Source organism: Mesoplodon bidens (assembly GCF_964165515.1).
Source record: "Mesoplodon bidens genome assembly, chromosome: 6".
In the NCBI taxonomy this organism is placed as follows: domain Eukaryota; kingdom Metazoa; phylum Chordata; class Mammalia; order Artiodactyla; family Ziphiidae; genus Mesoplodon; species Mesoplodon bidens.
In genome coordinates this window covers 4,465,113-4,492,517 of record NC_138162.1, presented here as the reverse complement: position 1 = coordinate 4,492,517, position 27,405 = coordinate 4,465,113, and the positions used below count along the sequence as shown (strand labels likewise).

The 27,405-nt window shown below is 55.9% G+C and overlaps 1 protein-coding gene across 3 annotated transcripts in view; it reads left to right on the top strand.

Annotated features, from left to right (window-relative positions):
* The window catches only part of NTNG2 (netrin G2), a 68,987-nt gene extending 44,664 nt beyond the window's left edge, over window positions 1-24,323 (top strand). For 2 of the 3 annotated variants that reach the window (XM_081237762.1, XM_081237761.1), the window contains exons 4-9: window positions 10,215-10,387; window positions 12,871-12,897; window positions 13,834-13,971; window positions 20,328-20,495; window positions 21,926-22,060; window positions 22,763-24,323. In XM_081237762.1, coding sequence (XP_081093888.1) covers window positions 10,215-10,387; window positions 12,871-12,897; window positions 13,834-13,971; window positions 20,328-20,495; window positions 21,926-22,060; window positions 22,763-22,998 — 877 coding nt within the window. In that variant the 3' untranslated portion in view covers window positions 22,999-24,323. Of the gene's footprint in view, window positions 1-10,214; window positions 10,388-12,870; window positions 12,898-13,833; window positions 13,972-17,187; window positions 17,263-18,753; window positions 18,856-20,327; window positions 20,496-21,925; window positions 22,061-22,762 lie in introns of all 3 variants that reach the window. The other variant, XM_081237763.1, reaches the window with a different exon arrangement.
* Window positions 24,324-27,405: the final 3,082 nt, after the last annotated feature.

Below are 27,405 nucleotides of genomic sequence, written 5' to 3'. Positions count from 1 at the left end.
TGCGGCTGTCAGGCCCCCGGCCGGGCCCGGCAGGTGGACAGGAGTGGGTGAAGTCAGCACGTCAGTCTCCTCCTGGCAAGAGCAGGGCACATTTCCCTGAGAACTTGGGTTGTCTGGGATGGTCTTCCCGTGCAAGTGAGACTCTGTTCTGCCTCCATCATGGTCCCCTGGGGCTCGTTAGGGACTAGAGAAACTAGAGAAAAAGAAACAACTTAGTGACTTAGAGGAGAAGGCAGCCGTGGCCTCCTCTCTGGAGGGCAGGCAGCCCGGCCAGCTTCTGATGAGTGGGTGGGGACACCCAGGCCAGGCCTTGAGAGGGGTCAGGGGTCGGGCCAGAGGGCCATGGCTCACCATGTGGGTGAGCAGGGGTGGCAGGTAGGGCTGCCAGATAAAATGCAGGATGCCAGCTAAATCTGAATTTCCGATGAACCACAAACAATTTTTTTAGTGTAAGCGTGTGTCCCAGATATTTCATGGGGCACATACAGGCAAACCTTGTTTTATTGCTCTCCCTTTATTGAACTTCGCAGATAATGTGTTTTTTTACAAATTGAAGGTTGTGGCAACCCTGCATCGAGCAAGCCAATCGGTGCTGTTTTTCCAACAGTGTTTGCTCACCTCAGGTCTCTGTGTCACATTTTGGTAATTCCCACACGACTTCAGACTTTTTTTCGTTATTGTTACATTGATTGTGGTGATCAGTGATGTGACGTGACGTTACTGCTACAACTCACCGAAGGCTCAGTTGATGGTTAACATTTTTTGCAATATAATATGTTTGTAGTCAAGGTATGTACATGTTTTTAGATATAATACTATTGCACACTTAATAGACTACAGTATAGTGTACACATAACTTTTATAAGCACTGGAAAACCAAAAAAACACATGTGACTCGTTTTATTGTGATATTTGCTTTATTGGTCTGAAACTGAACCTGCAATATCTCCGAGACACGCCTGTACTTATACTAAACAATTATTCAGTGTTTACCTTAAATTCAAAGTTAACTAGGCATGCTATATTTTTATTTGCTAAATCTGGCAATTGTAGTGACAGGAGGCCCTTCATGGAAGCGACTCTAAGAGGACAGTGGGCGTGTCCCAAGGGGCCTGGAGAAAAGGCCAGTTGATCTCAGCGGGGGGGGCTCTGGGGTAGGGTGTTGGCAGGACAGCATGGATAAGGGGACCTGTCCCTTGGGGCTGGGCACCTGGGGGCTGCCGAATAAGGACAATCTTTGTTCCTGGGGATCTCCCCAGATTCCCACCGATGTCACTTGTTGGCCATTAGCAATGGCAAAGCAGCTGGTATTTATGGGGGGCTCCCTATGTGCCCGACCCTGTGCTGAGCACGCCCCATGGGCCAGCCCATCTTCATCCTCTCAATAGCCCTGTCCCGTGGAAACCGTCAAGTCCCCAGTTTTATGGACCCGGAGACTAAGACCCTGCAGTCACCTGCCACCACACTGCTCCAGCCGCGATACCGCCTGGCTTTCACTGAGCCGTGAAGGCTCATCCGTGCCAGATGCTGTGCAAAGAGCTTCTGTGCATGGTCTCCTCCCTCCCTTCCTTTACTCCTTCATTCATTCAGCCGCTATTGATTGAGAGCCCACTGCGTGCCAAACAGTATATTAGGCACTCATGAACAACTAAATAGAAAAGTTGAAAAGCTAAGATGTAATTCAACCCTTCCAAATTGCAAACGAAAGGTCTGAGATCCGGAGAAGTGACTCACTCAAGGTCACCCAGGCAAATCAGGAGCAGGGAATCTGCTCTGACTCTGGCTGCTGACTCAGTGTCTCTGTCCCTCCGTTACCCCCCATTCTGATGGAGCCACTCCTGCTGCCATCCAAAGGGTCAAAGCCCTGGGATTCTGTGATGGGGCAGGCAGCAGATCCTGATGGGCTGGGAGTGTACTGCTGGCCAATGGCAGGCCCCATGGGCTGGCCGGCCTTGCCCTGTCCCTCTTCCATTATTAAATAATGTTCCCTGATGGATGAGCCGAAAAGTGCTGTGTAGCGGGGTCAGGCGGCTCAGGTGATGGCTTTCTGGTGAGATTGATGGTTCTCAAAGGTCAAATTCAGAAAGTAATTCCCTAGGAAAATTGATCGCATGAGGAATTCTCGGGCCAGCGGTAGAGCCAGGAGTCTGGACCACCCACCTACGTCTAGACACAGGCTGCAGTTGGTGTTAGAAAGAAAGTTAGGAAAGGGAGCTTTTTTCTCCTGCATTTCCTTGCCTAAGGCTGGGCCTCAGAATTGGTAATGGGCTTGGGAGTATCTGTCCGGTGGCCCCTCCCCACTGGCCTTCATTATCCAAGTGGAATCAACATAAGGCAAGTGCCGGGAGAGACAGGCCAATAAAATGGTGATGAAGTCCAAGTCTGGCACCCAATAGTTCTGGGTTCAAATCCAGCCTCTTCTACCCAGAGACCTGGGGGTGAGTTTGTGACACGACCTACTACAGTCTTATATCCTTACCTATAAAATGGGAAGAGTGATGCCTTCTGGGTTTTCACAAGGATTCTGTTAATAACGCACGTCACCTGTCCACCTATGAGTGCTCCTTAGAGTATTTATATATGCTTGCTTATTTATTTTAATTTCATCTCCCGAGGGCCTTCTGGAATAGGGAAGAGAAACCTCAGGACAGCAGCCTGAGGGAAGGGGAAAGGACATGACTGTGTCCTTTGGGGGAATTGTGGGCAGGTTGGATTTCTCTGAGCCTATGTCTGTCTGAGAACCAGCACTGGAGACCCTCCAGGCCGCCACCCCCTTCTTAAAGTGGGGCTCACCAGCTGTGTGGCCTTGGGCAACTTGCTGAACTTCTCTGTGCCCCATTTCCTTGTCTGTAAAATAGAGATAATAGCAATAAACCTTTCATGAGCTTCTTGTGAAGAACTGACACATTCATTCAAGGAAAGCTCTCAGGACCCCGTCTCTAGACGCTCATAAATATAAGAAATGAGAAAACCAACAAGACATTAGCATTTGCCAAGCGCTTATATGCATGTCTTCAGGGCCATGTCTCAGTTGCTCCTTATGACAACCATATGAGGTAGGTGCCACTGCCATCCCTATTTTACAGATGAGAAAACAGAGGCCGAGGAACTTCAGCAACCCTCCTAAGGTCACACAGGAAGTGGCAGAACATCCCAGGCTAGGGCGACCAGGGGCCAGGGCTACCATCCTACAATCAGCAGGAAAGGCAAGAGGAGAAGTATGAACCCCAAATGAGCACCTGTGTGCGAGGCTGGGTGACATGGCAGGTGCATTACTTATGTCCATTCGCTCATCCCCTATTCAGGAATGACCGAGGTCACTGATCCTCACGACAGCCCGTGATGTGACCAGGGTTGTTGCTCCCCATTCTCCAGGTGAGAAAACTAGGACTCAGATTAGTGAAGAATTTGTGCAGGGCCACCCAGCATGTGCACTGGGAGCAGGTCGAAGCCCTGCCCGCTGATCCCAGGACCCCAGTGCCCGCCACACTGGGCCACCACGGCATGTGGACATTCAGTGTGGCGTCAGGCTGCCCGGATTCAAGTCGTGGGTCTGCCCCTTACCAGCTGGGGGGCCTCAGGCAGCTCACTTCACCGCTCCAGGCCGCAGTTTCCCCGTCTGCATAATGCAGATAATAATAGAATGTCATTCATAGGATGGTTGGTAAAGGCTGAGGTGTTTATCCATGAGGAGTTCTCAGAATGGTGCTTTATATCAGCTATGTTCACCCAGCAAGACTTTCTTTAAGGTGCAACGTGCTAGGTTGATACAAATAGTAAAACAAACCTTTGAAGTTTTGCAGGAGAGAGATTGCAATAAAACCCTGGTTCCCAGGCTTTAGTCACTCAGGTAACGACTTCACTATTTCCCATATATTCCAATTAGTTATTCATTTGTTTGTTTAGCGACAGCTTTACTGAAACGTAATTTACATACCATAACATATCCATTTAAAGTGTACAATTCAGTGGCTTTTGGTATATTCACAGAGTTGTGCAACCATCCCTATTGTCAACTTCAGAGCATTTTCGTTTCCCCAAAAAGAAACCCTGTACCATCTAGCGGTCACTCCCATTCTCCCCTCTCCCCAGCCCCGGCAACCGCGTGTCTACTTTCTGTCTGTTCTGGACATTTCATATAAGTGGAATCATACAATATGTGGCCTTTTGTGTCTGGCTCCTTCGTGTAGCATGGTGTCTTCCAGGTTCACCCACGCTGTAGCAGGTGTCGTGCTTTGCTCCTTTTCATGGGTGAACAATATTCCATGGTGTATATACACCACACTTGGTTTTTCTGTTGATGGACATATGAGTTGTTTCTACCTTGTAACTATTATGAATAACACTGCAGTGAACGTTCATGTACATGGTTTTGTGCAGATGTGTTTTCGTTTCTCTTGGGTACATACTTAGAAGGGGAATTGCTGGGTCACATGGTGAGTCAGTTTCACTTTTGAGAAAAGTTTTCCAAAGTCACTCACAATACTTTACATCCCCACCGGCAGTGTACGTGGCTTCCATTTTCTCCAGATTCTCACAATCATTTTCTTGTTGTTATCTGTGGTTTTGACGCTAGCCATTCTAAGGATGTGAGGTGGTAACCCTTGTAATTTGCTTGCATTTCTGTGATGGTTAGTGATGTGAGCATGTGCTTGTTGGCCATTTGTGTATCTTCTTGGAAAAAATACCTATTCAAATCCTTTCCTCACTTGAAAAATTGAGTTGTCTTTTTATTATTGAGATGTAAGGGTTCATTATATATTCTTAGATATAAGTCTCTTACCAGAGATAAGGTTTTTCTCCCAATCTGTGCGTTATCTGTTCACTTTCCTGATGGCGTCCTCTGAAACACAAAAGTATTTAGTTTTGATGAAGTCCAATGTACCTATTTTTTCTTCTGTTACTTGTACTTTTGGTGTCATGTGTAAGAAATCACTGCTTAATCCAAAGTCATGAAGATTTACCCCTGTGTTTCCTTTTCAGAGTTATCTAGTTTTAGCTCTTACATATAGATTTTTGATCCATTTTGAGTTTACTTTAGTTTATGGCGTGAGGATGAGTTCTAATGTCAGTCTTTTGCGTAAGGATATTGCACATGATTTATTTATTTACTTAATAATTTCTTCAAATAATATGCTTTTAAACTTTGACCTTTGGCCAAATAATATTTTTGAGATTCCCAGGCTTGGTGAGTTTGTCACTTAAAAAAAAAATACTGTGTAATCAAAAATAAACAAAATCGATTAAACTCTTTTATAGTTCTAGCCCGCATCTCCCCGTCATGTCGTATGCTCCACTTTGGGAGATGATGCTTATTATAATGAGCATTGGGACGAGGGAAGGTATAGCAGGGGCTGATGGGAGGTCCTCCCTGCAGAAGTGACATTTGGCCTTGAACCTGACACGCCCACTAGGTGTTAGCTTTAAGAGAAAGGGGCGGAGCCTGGCAGCTCGATCCAAGCGGAGGGAACTGCATTGCGCAGAGGTCTAGAGGAAAGCAGGATCAGAACACATGCTGGACAGAGATGGGAAGAGACACAGAGACATGGAGAGACATAGAGGGACACAAAGAGAGAGCCAGAAAGGTGAAGCCCCATGCATGCACGCGCGCGCGCGCGCGCACACACACACACACAGAGCATCACTCCCTGCAATGCACTCCCTGCAAAAGTCAGGAAGTCTGAGAAGCAGTCCCATTGACTGGGTTCTGTTTCTGTGCCAGCCCTGGCGAGGCTCCCCCACACTGTGTGGGCTCCTCCTGGCAGCCCTGCCCAGCAGGGAACTTCTTATCTCCCCGATAGAGGAGGCACAGTGCTCATTCCAGGGCTCAACCAGGGAGGGCAGGGAAGCCAAGACACCCTCTGGGAGATGAAGATGGTGGGAGGGGCCGGCCCGCATGGGGTGGGGCAGAGCCAGGGTCAGGGAAGGATGTCTGGATTTGGATCCAGAGTAACCTTTAACCTGCGCGACCTTGGGCAGGCTTCTCCCCGGCTGAACCCCGAGCCCCCGCCACACCCGTTGAGCTCTCAGCTCTCACGTTCCGTGACTCCGTACTATCATCTTTATAACATGCTCCTCAGATTCAGCTGCCCTTTTACAAATTTTTAACAAGCCAAGGTCAGTGTTAACACCCAAAGTTGAGATGGCAGTCTTTGTTTTCTGTAGCTGATATCTGAAAATATCTGATCCTCGGGCCAGAGGCATGGGGTACATTCCTGGTTCCACCCAGCTGGGGTGTTCCTCTCCAGCTAGCTCAGTAGTATGTTAAAGAGGAATTCAGATGAAAAAAATTAAAACCTTCTGAGGTCAAACACCAGAAAGTTTGTTTTGAGCTCAAGAACCAGCCTCCTTCCCCGCCTGGCCTGACTTCCAGTTTTCAAAAACCATTTGTTATCTACTTACAATAAGTAACACCTGCTCACTAGAGAGAATGTAGGAAACGTGCAAAGTGACAAAGAAGGAAATAGAAATAATAACTATAATCATTTATAATCCCACCCCTCCCTCAGGACAAGTACAGGAGTACCTAGATGTATTGTCTACTGGTGTTTCGGGTATGGATATATGTACTTAAACATAATCAGAAGCTGCATGTACTAGTCTGCTTGGGCTGCCATAATGGAGTGCCACGGACTGGGGGGCTTTAACAACAGACATTTCTTTATTTTCTCACAATTTTGGAAGTTAGAAGTCCAAGATCAAGATGCTACCAGGGTTGGTTTCTGGTGAGACCCCTCTTTCTGGCTTGCAGATGGCCAATTTCTCACTGTGTCCTCACATGGTGGAGAGAGAGCTCCGGGGTCTCTTCCTCCTCTTGTAAGGGCACCAACCCTAGGGGATTAGGGCCCCACCCTTCTGACCTCCTTGAACTTTAATTACCTCTCTAAGGGGTCTCTCTCCAAATACAGTTGCACTGGGGCGTTAGGGCTTCAACATATGGATTTGAGGGGGGACACAATTCAGTCCGTAACACTATAATACCTACGGTTTGGTATCTTACATTTTTACAATCCATATTCTAACCCATGTTAGCCTCTTGGACTCCGTAGTTGGATATCTCTGTGTTCCGGTTTCAGTCACAGTTCTGGACAGCCCTGTGACTCTGGGCAAGATACTTAACCTCTCTGAGCCTCCATTTCCTCATCTGTAAAATGAAGGTGACAATAGTACCAGCGTTTGTGGTCATTCAAGGGTCGGATGAGATACCCATTGGCACACAGTAAACACTTGCTGAGTATGGTCTTTTCATTTCTATTTGGAACATTCCCCAAGGCTTGAAGTAGCCTTTGACAACATAATATTTAATGGCTTGGATGTGCCCAATTTCCCGTAACCATTCCTCAAGATGATATGAGGGCAGAGAGAAGCTATGAGAAGGAAGGCAGCCCCGGCCCTTCTGAAGCCAGCAGGCAGCAGGTTAACTCCAAGCTGGAGGGCTGCTAGGAACCTGGCAACTAGTTTTCCCCATTTGGGATCCTTGCCCTGGAAGGCCGGCCTCACAGCAGTGCTCCAGTCAGATGGAGTCCAAGAGGGCAGGAGGGGAGGCAGGACTGATTTATGAAGTGGGAAGATGCAGGGAGTTAAATATTCATCGTGTGGATAAGCAGAGGCTAAGGGGAGACGCTCTGTCCGGGAGGAGCATCGCTCAGTGGAAGGTGGGGTATGAAGAGAAGGGGGAAATGACAAGCTGGAGAAGAAATGCTGGTTTAGCATTCGGGGAACAATCTTTGAGATGATGAGATCCAGCGAGGGGAAATGTAGCACACGCCAGCCGTCACTGGTGGGACGTAGGCGCCTCCACCCTAGTCCACGCCCCTGTCCTCTGTTGCCAGCCGGGCACAGCTTCCTCCCCGCTCTCCATACCCTGGCTCTGGTCCCCCTGACAAAGCATCCTCCATGGAGCGACCACGGTGATATATAAAATAGGAGCCAGAGCAGGACACCTCCAACCTTCCAATGGCTTCCAGAACACAATCCAGCCTCCGAATCACGGTCTGGCCTCCTCCTCCCCCTTACCTCATCTTACACCTTACAGGTTGAGCTCTTCTCGGCCCTAGGGTCTTCCCCAATGCTCTTGTCTCCTTCCAGAAGGTTCTCCCCGCCTTGCCTGAGTAACTCTTGATGTTCCTTCAGGTCTCAGATTTAAATTGTTCTTCCTGGAAGCCTATCCTGCTGCCCCCAGACTAAGTTAAGACCCACCCATGATCCCCTCTCCTTGGTAGAACACGTGGCCCCCTATAACAATTGACATTAATGAAAGATCTGCATGATTATTATTTTAAAATTAAGTCTGTATTAAATTTTAGGTTTTAGGTTTACAGGAAATTGAGCAGATCATGCAAAGAGTTCCTGATACCCAGGTTCCCCACCCAATTCCACCTGTTATTAACATCTTGCATTAGTGTGATACATTTGTTATAGTTGATGAACCAACATTGATACAGTATTGTCAACTCAAGCCCACAGTTGACATTAGGGCTCTATCTTGCTGCTTCTATGGGTTTTGACAAATGTGTAATGTCGTGTGTCCACCATGACGGTGTCATACAGAATCACTTTAGTGCCCCCAAAATCCCCTGGGCTCCGCCTATCCATCCTCCCCATCCCTACCCCAATCACTGATCTTTTCATTGTCTCCCCGCTGGACCCTATCCTCCATCAGAGTAGGGACCCCATCTGCATTGTCGACCATTATACTCACCATTCCCAGCTCAGAGCCTGGCACATAACAGGGGCCCTATAAATATTTTTCTTTGTGTATTTTAATAAAAAGAAAATCCTACCAAACACATTATTCTGCAATTTGCTTTTTACAAATATTGACAATATATCTTGGAAATCTTCCCATATGAGAATATAGTGCACTCTCTCTCTCTAACTTTTTATTGTGGAGGATTTCCAACATGCATACAAACATAGAATCTACTATAATGAACTGCCATATACCTGTCACCCAACGTCAGCAATGAACTCATAGCCTTTCTTGATTCGTCTGTATCTCTGCCCATGTTTTCCCTTTCTGTGTTATTCTGAAGCAGATCCCAGACATCAGATACTTTCATCTGTAAATACTTGTGTGTGTCCCTAAAGCCAAGGACTTTTAAAGATGTAACCACAGTACCATCATTGCATTTAATAAACATTAATTTAATATCACCAGATGTAGTCAGTGTTCAAATTTCCAGCTGTCTCACGAATATACATTGTTTATCCGAGTTTAGAGGTTGTCTGACCAAGATCCAGATGAGATCCACTATCTGAACTTGATTGCTTTGCCTTTGAGGCTTCTCTTGATCTGGGTCCCTCCTCCCTCCATTTCAAGTTTTGCCCCTTGCAATTCATCTGTCCTATAAGCTATATCATCACCTCTGGGTTTTGCTGATTGCGTCCCCCTGGGGGTGTTTAGTATGTTTCTCTGTCCTCTGTATCTCCTATAAATTTGTAGCTGGATCCAGAGTGTTGATCAGACTCAAGTTCAATTTGTCTTGACAAGACTTTTTCTTTGGTTGTCTCTCTCTATTGATGCTCTGTGCCTATAGCTATCCATTCGGTAGGGGATGCTACACGGTGACTTTCAAACTCTGTCCTTCCTTCTTCAATTATCAGCTGGAATGCTTCTATAAAAAGAAACATCCCCTCATCAACTATTGGTTACCTGGAGGTACCCTTTTTATAGGACAGGCGAGACAAATGCTTGATTCTTTCCCTTTATTTACTGGTTTCAGAATGATGAGTTGCCTATAAATATTTGAATGAATGAATGAATAATACATGTGTGGATGAATTGACAGGGTTTGGGGAGCTGGGGTTTCTTTCTGCCCTCAAGGGCGTGGGTGTGGGCCGCGGCTGAGAGTGGAGGTGCAGCCTGAGGCCAGGTCCACGTCTCCGCAACAGGGACAGGTAACTCTTGCTACCTGTCAACCCCCCGTGGTTGAGAGCAAAGGTGGCCAGAAGCTGCGTTACTAAAAATTCAGCATCTGGGACAAGGGCATCTCATCACCGCCCCCTCACCGAGAGGTAGGAGCCAGGGGCACCTCATGCTGGGGAAGGACTCAAAATGGTGAATTTTGAGTATTTGTCCCGAAGGAGAGTCGTGGCAGTTTGGACAGATGGCCACAAGGGTCCCTTCCAGGCCACCCTCCGAGCCCCTCCAGAGATGTGGAACAGCCCGCCCACACGCTCACTGACGCCTTGCCCCCTCCGTGTCCCCCCAGGTGCAAGTGCAACCTGCACGCCAACCTGTGCTCCGTGCGCGAGGGCAGCCTGCAGTGCGAGTGTGAGCACAACACCACAGGCCCTGACTGCGGCAAATGCAAGAGGAGCTTCCGCACACGGTCCTGGCGGGCTGGCTCCTACCTGCCCCTGCCCCACGGCTCTCCCAATGCGTGTGCGTACGCTGCACCCGGGCCCCCCCCCACCGCCGCAGCACACTGCCCCCTCGGACCAGCGAGGCCATGGTCTCCCCCCAGCCTTCAACCTCAGGAGCTGTGGATCTCATCACGCACACGCATGCACACACATGTACTCCCTACAGAGGTGTGCACACAGAAACATGCACGCATGCACACATGGACACACATGCACGCACACACATATGCACACACAGGCACACCCCTTGTTACCGAGCTCCTAAGCGCCGGGCTTTGTCGTCAAGAACCTCCAGCACACCTGCATCCTGCTGGACACCTGAGATGAGCCTCCTCAGCATCCTTCCCTGACCTCTTCCCCTCCTCGCCCCCAGGGCAGGAGAGAAGGCCCAGAGCGGGTTGGGGAGGAGGGCGTGGGGACCCCTCACTCCGGGCTAACCGTGAAGAGCAGCGCCACCCCTCATAACCAGTGTTTATGGGGCATTTGCATAGCCAAGTGCTATGGGGTCCCCACTCCCTCAACCCTTAGGGTGGCCCCAGGAAGCGGGTCTCCTATTATCCCATTTTACAGAGGGGTCCTCCGAGGCCCTGGCCCGTGCCCTCTGCATGGTCCTCTCCTCTCCCGGCTCAGCCTTCCTGTGCCAGAGGTCATCCTCGGGGGGCGCCCACACAGGCCTGCACTATGAACACCCTTTGGGGGCCCCCATCATTGGCCCCCAGCGTAGTCCCTGGGTATCTCCAGGAAATCAAGAGTCCCAGGGAGCCCCCAGCTGCCACGGACAAGGGAGCCTGGGCTGGCCCCAGAGTGGAACTCCCCGGCTGCCCCCGCCCCAGTGATTTGCTGACGCTGGTCAAGTGCTTTGACAAGGAGGCTGCACTGGGCACATTCCATACTCAGCTTCTCAACCCTCACAGTAACCCCTCGGGAGCTCTTTTCATTATTATCCCACTGTCCAGATGAACAAACAGAGCCCCAGTGACCCTCAGGGCCCTCCTAGTTTAGCAGCAAGTTAGATGCCCCCACTGGACCCAGCTCCAAAGCCAGGCTGGGCTGCCGGCACCGCTCAGCTCGCCCCTCCTGGGCACGCTCCCAGGAGCCCCTCCATCGGCACCCCCGTGACCAACCGGTGGAAGATTTATGCAACTTTAGGCTGACAAAGCCAGAAGCCTCGCAACAAGGCTGTGACAGGCATCTTGTGCCTGTGTGGGCCCCGCTCAAGAAGCCTTTGCAGGGTGACCTCCCAGAGTCACGGCACCTGCTGGCCTGCAAAGGCACGGGGAGCGCTCTGGGCGACAGCCCAGCCCCGCCCGGCCACCCCACCCAGCCCCGCCGCGTGCCCAGCCCACCTCTTTGTTGCCAGAACCGGTTCTTGAACAATCTTCTTAATTGCTCTCATCTCCCTCTGGCTCGCAGGCTCATCCCTTCATCTGTCCTGCTGGCCTCCCCACCTCCCCGCTTCCTCTCTGGACCCTGTTCTCCTCCTGGAAGGATCCCCCAGGGTCCCCTGGCACCCACAGACTAAGACCCTTACCTGCAGGTCATGCACTGTGGCCCCAGGTGCATCCTCCCAGGCCTGCCTCACTGTCCCGCCGCCAGGGTCACCAGGGGAGGTCTTCACACCACACGTCCCCCTGCCCACACCTCAGCATCCACCCCAGGGCTCCCGGGGCACGGAGGGGTGTCCTCACGCTCCGTCCTTTGTCAGGACCGCCTGGAGGGGAAGCTGTGGCCCCGGCTCCTTCCTTCTGAGACTGACGATTCCCGCCCTGGTACCCAAAGTCCCAGGTCAAACTGTGGCCTTGGGCCCCTCTCATCCCCAGGGCACAGACAGAAAGGCCCGGGTCGAGTCAGGCCTCTGCCACTCACAGCTGTGTGGCCTTGGACAAGCCATTTCTCCGCCCGAGCCCTGTTTTCTCAGCTGTAGAATCAGGACCCTAATAACACCCCCTGTGAGGTGGTTGTGAGGACTGAATGGCCCAGGTGGGGACAGCTCTCAACACGTGGCAGGCGCTGCGATCATCTTCCAATCATTCGTTCAGCCGTCCCTGCATTTCCTCAGGTGGGAGCATGCACCATGGTTTCCCTCTGGTGGTAACTTCCAACAGAGCTTCCAGTAAACCAGTCTGTCCCCGTGGCTGGGGACCCTCATGTCCTCTGAAATCCCATCACTCCCGAGAGAACGGCCATCTGCCTCCTTGTCCTGCACTGGAGGACCCGAGAGTCTAAAATCAAACGAGAAGGGTGCTTATCAGCAGGTCCCCTGACTGGTAAGTCAGGGTAAGTCACAGCTCTCAGACTCAGTTTCTCCATCTGCAAAATGGGCTAATAGGGGCCCCTCCCTCTCAGGGCGCCAGTGAGGATGGAATGGATGATCTGACCCAATCCCTGCACGGTGAGGTGCCCAGGCCCCCTGATTTCCTTTCCCCAGCCCTGCCACCCCCTCCTCTGCAGGGAGGAGGTGGCCAGGCCCCTTACTCTGCTGTGACCCTTCTCTTTCCGCAGGTGCCGCCGCAGGCTCTGCCGTTGGCAGTAAGTACACACCTGGGTCACCACCACCCTGGGAAGGCGACTGGGGCCCTCAGTGCATGAGCCTCTTTGCATGTCCTGGGAAGAGCAGGAGAGGAAAGACAGGGCTTTCCTGTCCCCCTGGATCCACAGGCCTCACCACCCGCTCCTCTAATCCATTTGCTTTTTCCCCCTCCTCACCCCCTCCTTCGTGTCTCACAGTTTCTCCCCTCTAGCTTCTCAGCTGGTGCTGCTTTGGAAAGGTCCCCTTGCCCCCCGGGGACACTCTCTGTCCCTCCCTCTCCTGCCAGGCAAGAGTGGGGGTCACCTTCCCCGACCAGTGGCAGACCCCACCCCCCAGCCTGACCATGGGGTTCGGCCTCCCTCTGGGCAGCCCGCAGCTAACGCTCGCCCACGGGGAGGCTGAGGGAAGTGAGCCCGGGTCCCGACGCGTCCAGGTCAGCTCAGGCCCCAGAGCAGCCAGACCATCTGAAGGAGGGTCAGGGGAGTCCCGACAACTCAACAGGGAAGGTGAGGGAGGGCGGTAGGGGGTGACCAACTATCACGAAGTCATCGTCAAGCACGCACAGAGCCAGGCACCGGCTAAGCAGGATACTCGTACTATCTCACTTCATCCTTGAAGCCACCGCCCCCCTAGGTGGGTATTGCCATCTGCTCTCCGACTCAGCAGGAGAGAATCTGTCAAACAGCCAGCCAGTGCAGACCCCAAGTCTCAGAAAGCCTTCCAGGGGCGCCGCCTCCCTCCGCCAGGGCTCTTTGGGGCCACACTCAGCCCCGGGGCTGCTCCCTGTGGCACACCAGCGGGCGGAGAGGGGGCCAGAGGAAGCTGGACCTGGCGGGGACGCTGGTCCACTCAGGGGGGGTCTTAAGTTGCCCCTCTGCGTTGCTCCACACCCACCAACTCCCTCACCCTCTCTTGCTTTTCTCATCTCTTGCCAGGCATCAGCAGGTCCCGGGAAGACCCCTTCCCCAAAGCCCCTGTGGCCGCTGTGGCCGTGAGGGGGGACCCCACCACTCCTGCCCCTTCCACATCCACTGCTTGGGCCCCCATGGCCACCAGCACCCCACAGCCCACAGGTGGGTGCCCAGCTACAGCCCCAGCTGCCCTGCCCTTTCCCACTTCTGGCCCGGGTCCCTGCCTCTCTCTGTGATGTGCGATGATGTGGGAACATCAGCCCTGGGGAGGGCAGGGGCTTGGCTTTTAGAGTAGAGAATGCTAGATCCCAGAGCCACCAGAGCACGGCGCCAAGAGCCTTCCGGGCTGCCTGGACCCACCTGTCACTGGGCCCAGCCAGGGCATCCAGGGCTCCCATGAAAGTCCTGCATCCTCTTCCTGCTGCCCACCCCCACCAGGGCACTGCTCAGCCTGGCCAAAAGGCAGGGTGACCTAGCAGGGGGGCCCAGGGGAGCCGGCCCAGGCCCCGCCCCCACCAGCCACCCTAGCCCCGGCTCTGCCCCCTGCCCATCAGCAGCTGACCCCCAGGAACGGACAGTGCGGGGTTAGCCAAGAAGGTAGACTCCTCAGATCAGCAAGGCGGAAGGGAGCCTCTGAGCTGGCGTTTTCCGACTCTGGGCTGCTGGGCCTTTCGGGGCAGGGCCAGGCCAGGGGTGTGTTCAAGGCTTGGGGTGCTGGGGTGGCCCCCTTGTCTCGCCCGGCCTCACTTGGGGCATCCCACTGGCTCCTGCCTACTGCGAGTGCCAGGAGTCTGAAAGGACTCATCCTTCCCAGAGGATGCCGGGGAGATGTGGCCAAGGCCCCTGGTCCCCAGCAGTGTGCCCCGCCCCTGCCCCACCCCCTCTGCAGGGAGGAAGCGGCGGGGTAGGGTGCCCCTTCCTCTCGCTGAGGCTCATGGACCTTTGGAAGGGTGGCATTTCCAACGGGCAGAGAACCCTCCGTCACCTGGGGAGGGATCCCCGACCCTCCGGCTTCGGCCTGTTGGGGGTTGGTGCTCAGCACGCTCCCAGCCAGGGAATGCCGTGGAAAATGCCCAGCTCCGCCACTGGACCAGAGGGTGACGCATCACACTTCTTTTCTTTCTACCTCCTTCCCTTCTCCACGGGAGACATCTGCAGGGGCAGGGGGCTAGCCGGGAGATTCGAGGATTTCAGGAGGGCCTCTTGGCCCAGGAATCCTCTCTGGGGTGGAGTACATGCGTCACTCTGGAAATCCGGGCTCCGGACACAAGTTGGTCCAGCCGCCTGAGACTTGCGCTTTTTTTGCTGAGCTTGTGATGGGCAGACGGGACCAAAAATAGTCGTGGTAGGTCCTGTGTCTGCCTGCAAACGGTGATCTGTCTGGGTGGGAGGCCAGACGCTCACACACACACATTGAGGAACCCGGACCCCGTTTCTGGAGCTGCTTCTGACGTGGTACGAGGGGTGCAAACTGCAAAGCTAGGAATTAAGGAAAGCATCAGAGTCAGGGCGGTGAGCCTGGACGAGAGAAGGTTTGAATCGTGAGGGTCCCCAGGACTCAGGTGGTGAGGAAGGACGTACCCCTCCCTCCAGGCAGGAGGTCATGGTCCACTTTGCATCCTGAGTCCAGTGCCGGGCTGCAGGCATTAAGAGAAAAAGGCGGCTGCGGTGTGACAGCTGGTGACCTGAGTGTCCCAAGCCTTAGGGGTCATCAGTCCTCTTTAGCAACTGAAGCCTATGCCTGGGCCCCCATGATGCCCATTCCCCCCACCCCACGAATTATGACTCTCACTGCAGCTAGTGGAGCTCGGACATCTCCTGGGCCAGGAGCTTGTACTCTATTCCTTGCTCACAGCCCCATGAGATGGGGCTGTTATTTTCCTAGTCCCGAAGGTGAGGATATGAAGGCTCAGGAAGAAGCAGCTGGATTTTTATGGTATGTAAATTATACTTAATAAAGCTGTTTAAAAACAAGAAAAAAGAAGCAGTTGCTCAAGGTAACAGGCAGGACCTGAACTCGGGGCTCACTGACTCCTGATGCTTCCCGCCCACTCAGCCACCCAGTGCCACGGCCCCGAGGCCTCGGGGGTCTGGGAGGTGGTGCCGCCTTTAAGACCTGGCTTGCACAGCTCCCCAGTTCTGAAGGAACAGACGGGGCCTCCATCTGGCCTTGGCAAGTGATACGGGTCATTGCGAGAAGGTTCCTCCTGCATACCTGAGCGTGTCCCTGGAGAGGCCAGTCTTTTCCACTCCCAGGCCCCCACGAAGGTCCTGATTCTCTCCAGGGACCTCCCAAGAAGTGCTTCAGGCTCTGTGGCCCAAATCCATCTGCGCCCTTGAACCCCTGGCCCAGATGTTTCTCCCTTCTGCCAGTGTCAAGCTGTCCAGAGGGCAGGGGCTGCCGGCAGAAAGGCTGTTCAAGACCACTGACCCTCTCCCCAGCTTGGCCGCCGAGGGTGGTGGGAGAGAGGCTGCCAAGCACAATGCCTTCAGGGCGGGTTTATCGCGGCCCTAATTAAGCCCTTTTTGCCAATTTGGACACCTGCAGCCTCTTCTCATTGAATATCCCATAAATGTCAATTTCATGTCCAGAGGCTCTTGGCTCCCAGCTGGAAAGTCTCCCACACTTCTTAGCTGGTAGATTTTCTTTTTCTTTCCCCACCAACCAGCATCGTGCGTAATCCCTTTAAGAAGCGGAAAAAATCCGATTTCTCCCTTGTCCCTCTGGGTTTGTCCTTTGAAATTCGGCACAGAACGATTCCTTGCCTTGCCAGCCCTACCTGCATCCTCTGCTGTGTGTCCAGTTAGTCTTGGAGATGGGCACAGTGGCATTTGGGGGCTGACTCACGTTGGGGTCCTTGGTGAACATGGGCCTAATCTAGGGGTCAGGGAGGATGCTCCAGTCCCTAGATGGGGGTTGGACGGGAAGAGGACCCTCTGGACACGTTTGATGTCTTGGCCAGAACACATGCCCCCTTTACAGCCATTAGCCAGAGACTTTAGCGCAGAGAGGTCTGGGCCCAGATACATGGGACTTGATCTAACTCTAGCCTTCAGCGTGAACGGGGGTCACACAGGGTGGGAGATTCAAGAATCATTTGTCCCGCTGAAGAAAGGACTGCCCAAAGTATGCAGATCCTCGGGCATGGGGCCCCCTTCCATCCGGTGTCCGTGTGCCCTTCCTAGGCTGCCGTAGTGTAGACGCTGCCTCTCCTGTAGATTTGAACCCAGTTCTATTTGGCCAGTGTAGGCAGAGCCGCTTCTTATAGTACTGCTTCTTGTAAGGGGCCTGTATGCGGTGATGCCTCAGTAGGTCCCCGGGATACGCCCAGCCCCAGCCCTTTGCATAACTTGGTTTCTCCTCTTCTTTCCCCTAAGAGTGGATCAGGCCATCTACCGCTGCCCCCCTCTGGGCGAGCGCCCCCTGGCCCCAGGTGTCCTCCAGTGCAGAAGGTATGGGGAGCGGGGAGCTCCTTCTGAGACTCTAGTGGAGGGAGCAGGGGCACGGGGTGGGGACGCAGGGTGGCAAGGGGCCCAAGGGTGCCGAGGGGAGGGGCCTTGGAGCTCTGCCTGCCCCTACCCCCAACTCTCACCTACTTAGCCCGAGTGATATCACCACACCCGACCCCTTTCAGTCCTACACTCTAACCCTAACCCTAAGCCCCAAGGGCTTCCGAGGCAAGTGGAGACCCTGTCCTGATAACAGTAACCCTCTCTCTCCCACCACCATCGTGCTCACAAGACACCCTGGGCCGAGGTGGAGCTCAGAGTCAGAGAGGGCTTCCTACAGGGGGTTGGCTGTGAGTAGATGAAGGGGCAAGGTAGCCTTCCAGGTGGCAGGACCAGCTGGGGCAAAGGCTTGGCGATGGGATGGCAGGGAGCAGCGGCCTGACCAAGCGAGATGCGGGGAGGAGTCGTGGAAGGCACTGAGACCAAGCCCAGAGCCTCATTCTCCCACCGCAGTGGGAAGAAACACGTGGGGGCCCACGGGCTCATTTGTAGCCACCGTGGACACACCCAGGAGGCACACAGGGCCTGCCTGAGTCTCCAAGATGGGACGCTGTCCCTGGTCCCGGCTCACGGTTCCCTGGACGTTAAGCCCTAATGCCTGGCTTAGACAGCCACCCAGCCCACACCTCCAGGTCCCCTCCCGTGCCGGCTGTGAGCGGTGAGCAGGGCTTTGAGCGCCCCCTGCTGGCAAGCAGTTCCGGAGCCGGACCCACAACGGTGAGGGTCTGCAGTTCCCAGCAACCTGGCCGGCCTCTGAGTCAGGGCGTCCTCCCCGGTGATGGAGAGCAGGCTGGAGCAACCACTTCCCGGCCCTGGACCCACTGGGGCACGACAGCCTCCCAGGCGGAAGCCGAGGAGACAGTGGCATGCTCCCCCGCAAATACGGGGGTGGGATTCTGGGCAGTGGAAGGCAGGGCAGCCTGTGCTCATGGCTGGACGGCACCTGCCAGAGGGGAGTCCATGGACGGTCAAGGACTCCCTCTGGCTGGAGCAGGGAGCTTGCTTCAGAAAGGAAGGGAGATGGCCAAATCTTGAATACCAGCTTCAGACGCTGGACTTGACGCTCCTGGGAGTTTGGAGAGGAGAGGGGGAGCAAGAGTACAAGGATGTGCAAAGCAACGTTTTCAACCAGTCAAAAAATTGTCCAGCTTCAGCAAAGTGCTTAACACAATATGAGGGATGTTGCAGACCGAGAACACTCTGGAAGGATTAATCCAGCTGGATGTGTAGATGGTGTCCAAGGAGGGACCAAAGGCAGGCCTGGTTCTGCGTCCCCCTGGTTGTGCTGTGTCGTCTCTGAGCAGGTGACAAAGCTGCTCAGAGCTTGCCCAGGGCACCTTGGGAGCCTGTGCTGAGCTTTACCTCGACCAGGACAGCCCACCCTGGGCAGCTGGACCACAGCTGATGAAAGAGCTTCTTTCTCATCTCTCCAAGCTGCGGGCACCTCCGCTGCTGCCCCCGCCCCTGCCAAGGCCTCCAGACTTTTCCAGCTCAGGCCCAAATCTCCTCAAGTGATGCCTATTGAAGAATTCGAAGGTAAGAGGAAGGCCCCGGGGCTGATCAGCCCCTCCTCCGGCCCCTCTCCCCCCACCGCCACTGGAAAAAACAAAACAAAACAATGCAGTGCGTGGACCGATGCCCCCTCCCCGAGTAGCTGGGTCAAGGTGAAATGGAGCCTCTCTCGCCTCCAGTCCCCCCTCCCCAAGGGAGCTGGGAGCAGGTATGAGTCAGAAGTACAGTGGGCAAGCACGGGGCAGGCACAGGAGCTACCAGGAATAGCCTGTCCTGGCTTCCCTGGGAGGTGTGGCCCAGGGGCTCATCTTGGCTGAAGCAAGATCTGGGACACAGGGGTCACTGACAGTTCTCCTTGGGACACCAGGAGGATGCCTCACCTTCTCACTGTCCCTCCTGGGACAAGTCCCAGCTGGGACAAGGTGAAGGGGACGGGTCCAGGAGGCCATGGTGTGGGAATGCTCACCATCTCCTCCTGGGCACATCTCAGAGGCTCATTTCTCCAAGGTCTCCCATGCCCTTGACCCTGACACCTGGTCCGTCCCTCCTTCTCACATCACAAAATGGGGGTTGGGTCCTCTAGAGATACACAGATGGTGTCTCACAGCGGGGAGCTGGCATCCTTTCTTGTTCAAGGGGGTGTTGAGCCTCTTAGAGGGGACACCAAGGGATGCCCCCCTCTGTGGCAGGGAAGGTGACCCTCCTCACCAAACCCCGCCCCTTGATGATGTCATGGGAGCCACCTCCAAACCCCGGGGCCTTGCCCCAGGTGGTCACAGGTGCCTCCAGTGAGAGTCAGAAGCTGGGCCAGGGCTAGGAGGAGTCAAGGTGAGATGCTCGGGGCACAAACCTTAAGGCAGCGCTCACTCTCAGGGTCGTGCCAGAGCAGGCCCTCTGATGCCAATGAGATTTGCAGAACAGCTCAGGCTAATAAGAAAGGGTCCTGCAGGTGGGTGTTTTCCTTCCAACCAACTTCCAAAGCAGCATGGGGAGGAAGCTCCTGGCCCTTTCCATCCTCTCCAGCGTTCATGCATGCGTCTACCCTTCATTGAATCACTGGGGTACCGTGGTGAATGCCATGAACCCAGGCACCGCCCTCCCTGAGCTCACGGTCTGACCGCATGACCCATCTTCCCTGCATGAATCATATCTAACCACCCCCAGCATCACGAGGGCCTCCCTCCAGAAAGCACTTTGCCCTGGTACCCGGCCAGGCTTTTAGCGGATGCTGCCCCCTGGCCCTCCCTGGTGCCCTGCCCATGGGGCCAGGTGGTAATCTGTGAGCTGGGCCTACACTGGTTCTCGTTCGGGCTCGAAGCTAGCAGGCCCATCTCTCCCCACATGGTACAGAAGTGTCGGAGACCCAGTGCACCTTCCTGTGCCAGGTCCTACCCCTGGCCTCAGTTTTCCGGAATGCACCAGGGAGGGGGCAGCCAGAAGGCACACTCTCCGTTTGTTCTCTGACCCTTGGTGTTTCTCACGTTTGGCCGGCCCAGACTGCGAGTGCTACGGCCACTCCAACCGCTGCAGCTACATCGACTTCCTGAACGTGGTGACCTGCGTCAGCTGCAAGCACAACACACGAGGCCAGCACTGCCAGCACTGCCGTCTGGGCTACTACCGCAACGGCTCCGCGGAGCTGGACGATGAGAACGTGTGCATTGGTGAGCCCTCGGCTGGGAGGCGGGGGCCCGGCACGCGAGTGTGTGGACCAGGGTGCAAGGCGGAAAAGCAGCGTTAGACGGAGTCTGGACACCCCTGCATTGGAATCCCCGGGGGAGGCTGGGGAAATGCCAATTCCAGGGCCCACTCTAAAGACAGAAGCCTCCAGAATCCGCTCTATTAATAACCTACCTCCCCATGTGGTTCTCCCTGCAGGCACTGGCATTTCAGAACCACTAGTTCCAGTCAAAGACGGGTTCTAGGGCTTGCCTGGCTGTGTGCCTTTGCGCAATTCTCTTCCCCTCTCTGGGGCTGTTTCCCTGTTTGTAAAATAGGGAGGTGGATCAGATCAAGGGTTTTCAACCGTTTTGGGGGGACTGAAGCTTTTCTTCAAATGAATTTTTTTCTCACGCTTTATATGCCCTCCACCCCCAGTGGGCAGATGGTTGGCTTTCTTTAAACTCTGCTCCAGGACTGGCTTTTGGGGTAAAGAAGGAAATCTATAGGGGCCCTGGGCCCAGGCAGAGGCAGGCCGTCCCAAAAGACCGAGCATGTGGCCCACGACCAACACTCACTAGTCTGGAAGACGGTCTCCAGTAGAGGCCAGTTCTCAGCCCTCGCGGATGCCCAGCGCCCTTGGGAACCCATTGCCCATCCCCCGCCCAGCAGGCCAGCCCCCGGCTGCGCACAGGAGGGGCTGCCCGCAAAGCTGCAGCTGTCAGTCCGAATTATGGCAGCGGCCTTCAGATAATTTCATCACAACTCTAAAGTGATCCCAGCGGAACTGTGCCGCCCATGTCACACCAGCCAGCAGCAGGGACAGGGCAGGGCCTCTGGATCCGATTAGAGGCGTGCCTCCTCCCCCAGCGCCTCCTTTTGCCTTGCCTGTCTGCCTCCGCCCCCCACCCCCGGGCCCGGCACTAGGCGACAAGGACTCCCAGAGTGGGGGCTTTCGGCTTCTCCCACGGAGCAGGGCGAGCTGGAGGCCACTGGGGCTGCTCCTCCACCCGCCCTGGAGAGGAGCTTCGGAGGCCGACTACACCCTGCCCGCTCCGCACACACACCCCAGGCCCCGGGCCAGATGGCCGGTGGCCTCTGCTGAGGCTCCTCCCACCTGTCAGTCATAGCTCTTCGGAGCCGGGAGGGATCAGCGCCCGTTCCAGTTACAGAAGCGGAGACGCAGGCCCAGGGACGGGAAGGGGCTCGTCCGGGCCACGCAGCGCCAGGGCCAGAGAGGGGAAGGGGCTTAGTGGGTGTGAGAAAATGAAAACCGTCCCCTCGAGATCTGGACGCCCCAGGCGTCCCCACCCCGCCGTCCAGCGGCGGGTGCGGAGATCCGGCTGGGAGGGATGCCGGGGCCGGGCGGGGTGGGCCGGTGCGGACGGCTCCCACACGTCGCCCCTGATCGCTCGCCGTGCGCGTGTCCGTCCAGAGTGTAACTGCAACCAGATCGGCTCCGTGCACGACCGGTGCAACGAGACCGGCTTCTGCGAGTGCCGCGAGGGCGCGGCGGGGCCCAAGTGCGACGACTGCCTCCCCACTCACTACTGGCGCCAGGGCTGCTACCGTGAGTGCGCACCGCCCCCACTGCGCGGGGCCGCGTGCTGTGGGGCCCGGGTCGGGGCCTCGAGGCCACCCAAGTGGGGTCCGGGTCGGTGGGTGGGTCCCAGGGGCGGGACCTGGCGCTTCCGGGGCGGGGCCCGGTAGGTGGGCGGGGCCTGGTGTTGCCCGAGGCAGGGTCCGGGTGGTGGGCGGGGCCTGATGCAAGCCGGTGTAGAGTCAGTAGCGGGAAGGGGCTTGGAGGCCCAACTGGAGCCGGGGGTTGGCTGCAGTTGGCTGGAGGCGGGCGGATTTGCGGGGAGGGAGGGAGGGAGGGTGGCAGTCCGAGGAAGTGAGGGGCTGGCGGAGACCCGTCGTTAGCCACGGGAAGAGGGTGGAAGGGCGCCCCAGTCACGTGGAGCAGCACGTGCTAAGCTCTGGACGGGAGAGCAGGTGCGTCTGAAGAACCGCACCAAGGCCAGTGCCGGGGCCGGGGCGGGGAGAGCCGGGCAGCGGCGGGAGGGGGGCAAGGGCCCGGTCTCGCGCGGCCCTTGGTACCATCCCCTCCGGGACGCTTCGCGCCAAGTGCGCCCTGAGTCTCCAACACCCCCTGGTCCAGGCTGCGACCCCAGTGTTCGCACGTCCCAGGGGCTGAAGCTCCAGCGCGGGGCGGGGGGAGGGAGGGCTGGACCGGGCCGTCACCCGAGTTAACCGCCCCTCCGCCCTGCAGCCAACGTGTGCGACGACGACCAGCTGCTGTGCCAGAACGGCGGCACCTGCGTGCAGAACCAGCGCTGCGCCTGCCCGCGCGGCTACACCGGCGTGCGCTGCGAGGAGCCCCGCTGCGACCCCGGTGCCGCCGACGGCGGCCTGGACTGCGACCGCGCGCCCGGGGCCGCCCCGTGCCCCGCCACGCTGCTCGGCTGCCTGCTGCTGCTGCGGCTGGCCACCTGCCTGGACTGCTGAGACCCGCGGAGGACCCCCGGCCGGCGGGGTGGAGGTCGGTCCGTGCGCCCCGCCGCGCCCTGCGCCCCGCGCCGGAGAGCCGGGAGCCCGGGGGCCGGCGTCGGAGGCCCGGCGGCCAGAAGGGTGCGGCCCGAGCTGCTCCCAGGTGCTACTCAGCAGAGTCCTCCCGCCTCGTCCCCCGCGAAGTGGCACCTGCCCCCGCCCCGGCGCTGCATCAGGGGATGCTGTGTGGTCGCGGCCCCAGCGGCCCGCGATTTCGGTCTTAGTTTTTCTTTTATATTACCCACCGCCCCTTTCCTTTTGTTTTTGTTTTTGTTTTTGTTTTTTGCTGGCGGTGAGCCAGGGGGGTGGGAGAAGCGCTGCTCATCCCAACAGCCCCAGGTCCTGCCTCCTGCCTCCCTCTCCCCCCCACCCACCCACACACGACTGTTGCAGACACCCGCTGCGCCTGTCCCTGGCTCACCATCAGCCAGCGGACCCGAAAATCCAGTTGCCTACAACTCTAGTCGCTGACTTGATTCTCTTTTCTATTCTTTGTTTTCCCTTACAACCCACCAGACCCCAGGCCTTTCCAGAGGCCTGGTGACCAAGGAGCTCGCTGTCTGGGGGAAGGGAGTTAGGAAGGAGGGTTGGGAAGGCTGGAAACTTCCTTTTGTAGAGAACTATTTTTGTTTGTATTAACCGCCCCTATAAGGAGGGACAAGAGCGGGGACGCCGGACACCACGGGGGTGGTTGATGGTGTATAATCTGACAGTAAAGAATCTGCTCACTGCTGCCTCCAGGGCCTGTTTTCTTTCTGTTCTTTTTTACCCAGCAAGTGTGGGAGTTAAAGGGGAGCCCACAAAATAGCCTTAAAGAAGCGATTTCACGCTCAAGGCCGTCCCTTCCCCAGGCCCTTCTCTGTGAACAACAGGCAGGCGCAGCCACTGGAGCTCTCTCACCATGTGGCCAGGCCTGGCCCTGCAGAGACCTACAATGTTCCCCAAACTTGGGAGGTTATCGCCCTCCTTCCCTCACCCCCCAAAAAATCCAGAGCTTATTGGCACTTTGCCTTGGTTGTCCTCAAATTTAAAGGCATGTGGTGGACATGGATACCCTTGCTGAAAAGTGCAAGGCAAGCGACTGGCAGAGCCGTCTAACAGGGCTCGACTCTGGTGCTCCTGTTTATAAATCAGGACGGGGGGGTCCTATCAGGCCTGCTGGAGCCCAGCCTCAGGCCCAGTGCCTGCTCCTGCCACCGCCTTCCAGAGCCCCCTGATGGTCACATGCCAGGGTGGGCACAGGCTGGTGGAGGCGGCCACGCAAAGACCCGCAGCCGACCCCCCTCTCCTGTCTCCTTCCTCTTTCCCTCCAGAGCATCAGGAAGGGGATGGCCGAGGGGGCCAGGGGCAGTGTGGGAATTGTGAAAGGGAGCTCCGAAGAAAGGGGTGCATCAGCTTATCCCTGTGCTTCTGGGGTGCCCGTGGGTCTCTCTGGCCCTTGGGAGTTGGATTTCCCTGCTGTCCCTCAAGAAGACCCAGATTTCCCTGCCCACCTGCTTACCTCCCAGCAGCCCTGGAAGAGTCCCAGCCCACGGATCAGGTTCTGGTCCCCTGTTGCTCCTACAGCCGACCCCTCTCCCTCCCCCCCTCCCCCCCTCCCCCCCGCTCCCCACTCTCTGAAGTTACCCTCTGGCTGCAGCCGCTCTTTCCAGGCTGGGAAGTTTAAAACTGCGTTCCTCCTGCAAGTCCCCAAAGCAAGGCTCAGACGGAGTTTAACAAAAGTTGAGGATGACAAGAGATTACAACATGGCTACGGGTGGATATAAAATATGCTTAGAGCCTCTCGGGGTCAAACACTGACCCCTCCTGGCCTCCAGATCTCCCTCTGCTCCTAACCCCAAGAAAGTGCCTTCTTTCAGCTCCGCCCCTGCCCCTGCCCTGTGGCCTCAGTGGCTAAAAGAAAACATCCCTGGGGTCCTCGTGGACGGGAGGGGCCATGTGACACAGCTCTGGCTAATGGGCTATAAGCATGAGTGATGGGCGGGGCCCCAGAAAGCTCCGTAGAAGCCTCTCCTCCCCTCACTCCCCACCCAGCCTCAGCTGGCCAAGTTTGGGGCCCCGGCGTTTCTCTTCCCCCCTCTCCCCATGCTCTGGTGGCATGGGTGGGAGAGCCACCCCCTCAGGATGGTGGAGCCGAGAGGGTGGAAATTGGTTTTCTGAGGGCCTAGCAGAGCAGGGGACGCCAGCCCTAGTTGCTGACCTCCACACTTCTTAATGTGTGAGAAAAAATAAACCTTGATATGATTAAAACACTGGTCTTTGGGTTTTCTGTTACACGCAGACTTACCAATTCCTAAGTTATTGGCCCTCCCCACCCAGCATCTTGGTCTCTGAGTCCACTGATGCAGAGACACTAAAACGTTACCCCCGCTTAGCCACAGCCCCTGTGTCCTAATACTGCCCACAAAGAAGACAACAGATGGCAGTGGCTTTAGGCCCAGGAGTTCAGGGCCTGTCAAGCTGCCTCCTTCCAGAACAGGACCTGCCTCCGCCTTCAAAGGAGCACAGGGCAGGCTGACCAAAATCCACCTCTAGATAAAACACCAACTGCAGAGGCTGCAATTTGTAAGCATGGCCGCCTTCCTCCTAATCATCATGATATTAACATGTAAAGGAACCATGATCATTCACCCCCAAATACACACACACACACACACACACACACACACACGAGTCTTAGGTCTGGGTCCCTTATTAGCAGAGCTTGAGACAGGGGTTCAGTGCATGGATTTGTGGAGGGTGTGCTGTCAGGACACATGTGAAAGGGAGTGAGAGAATTAGGATGGGGCGGGGAAGCCCAGTGAGGATGCCCAGCTTCAGCCTGGTCCACCCACCGGGGTTCTGAGCATAAATCACGTCTTGAGGCAAGGGGGCAATCTCATGCCGTTGTTGGCTTCATGTTGGATTTGGGGGCCCCCCCAGTACAGAAGATGGGCTGCTATGAGCTGTAACAGGCATCACAGCAGTGGAGGGGGGTTCCCATAGACGGGCTCTGGGTTGGGCACCAGCAGCTTCCACTGAACATACACACACACATACCCCTTGGTGTCACCCTGGGCGTGTCCCTGGAAGGCCCTGAGGGGTCTGGGAGGAGGGGTCCTCAGTGGACAGCACTCTGTCCACCCTGACCTCTCTTGCCAGACCAGCAGCGCTATGTCAGCTTCCCTGGGACTAGTCTCTGTGCAAGCAAGGGCCGGGGAGGTGGAGGGCATTGTAAATCAGAGTGGCAGCCCAGGTCCCTGAGGACTCGGCTCAGGCCCTGAGCTCAGCCGGAGGAGGGAGGGAAAGCTGCCAGTGGCCATTTGGAAAACTCTGACATCTTTCAGGCAGTGGGGAAAAGGAGAAAACAAGGTTAGCAGAGCCCGAAGTCACAGCCCGGCCTCTTTTCAGTGGTGCGCCCTGGTCCCAGACCTCATGTTTTGACATCTGGTTCTGAGAGGTAAAGAGGAGAAAGCTCCCCTTTCACAGCATGAATGGAAACAGCCATTGTCGCAGGCACGGTGCGTGCACGATTACGCTTAACCTTCACCTTCACCCTAGGACAGGTTTCTCACCCTCAGTGCCACTGACATTTGGGGCTGGATAATTCTTTCGGGGTGGGGTGGACAGTGGCTGTTCTACGTGTGGTAGGATGTTTAGCAGCATCCCTGGCCTCGAGCCTCTAGGTGCCGGTGGCCCCCACTCCGGGCACTGCAAAGTGGGGGCAAAATTGCCCCACGCTGAGAATGCTCTCAGCGGAAGGGATTGTCTACCCAGTTAACAGAGAGGGAAGTCGAGGCTCAGAGATGGGAGGTAACTTGCCTGAAGTCACTCTTGCTAAGAAGCAGGGACAGGAGGTGACTCAGGACAGCGTGAGTGTGAACCCAGGTCTTGCAGCCTCGGCAGCCCAGGCAAGAGGGTGTCCACCCGGTGGGGCCAGCAGCTCCTGCCCACACCCCTCCTCCGCCCCTGCAGTGGCTCCAGGGCAGAGCGAGGGGCCCTGGGGAGCCGGGCGTCATCCGAATGGCTTTGCTGTCATGGGAGATGCCTCACACCCTGCCCTCACCTGCCCCCTCTAAATAAGCAGGCCTGCTGCGTCGGCGTTTTTACAGTTACGAGGCATTTATGGGCCCCTGGGGAGCAGCTGTTGGCATCTCCCCACAGGCCTGGGCAGGGGGCTCCCCCCATGCCCGCACCCCTGCCCTGGCCCTGCACCTCCAGCTGGGCCAGTCTCCCCGAGTCCCCGAGAGATCCTTGCACATCTCAGGCCAGGGTAAAAGCCTGAGGTTAAGGGTAAAAGCCCAGGGAAGAAAAGCTTTACTCGTTTTTATTCCCCCCTTCATAAAACACAAATCACGACTGCAGGGGTGTTAGAAAAAAACAGAA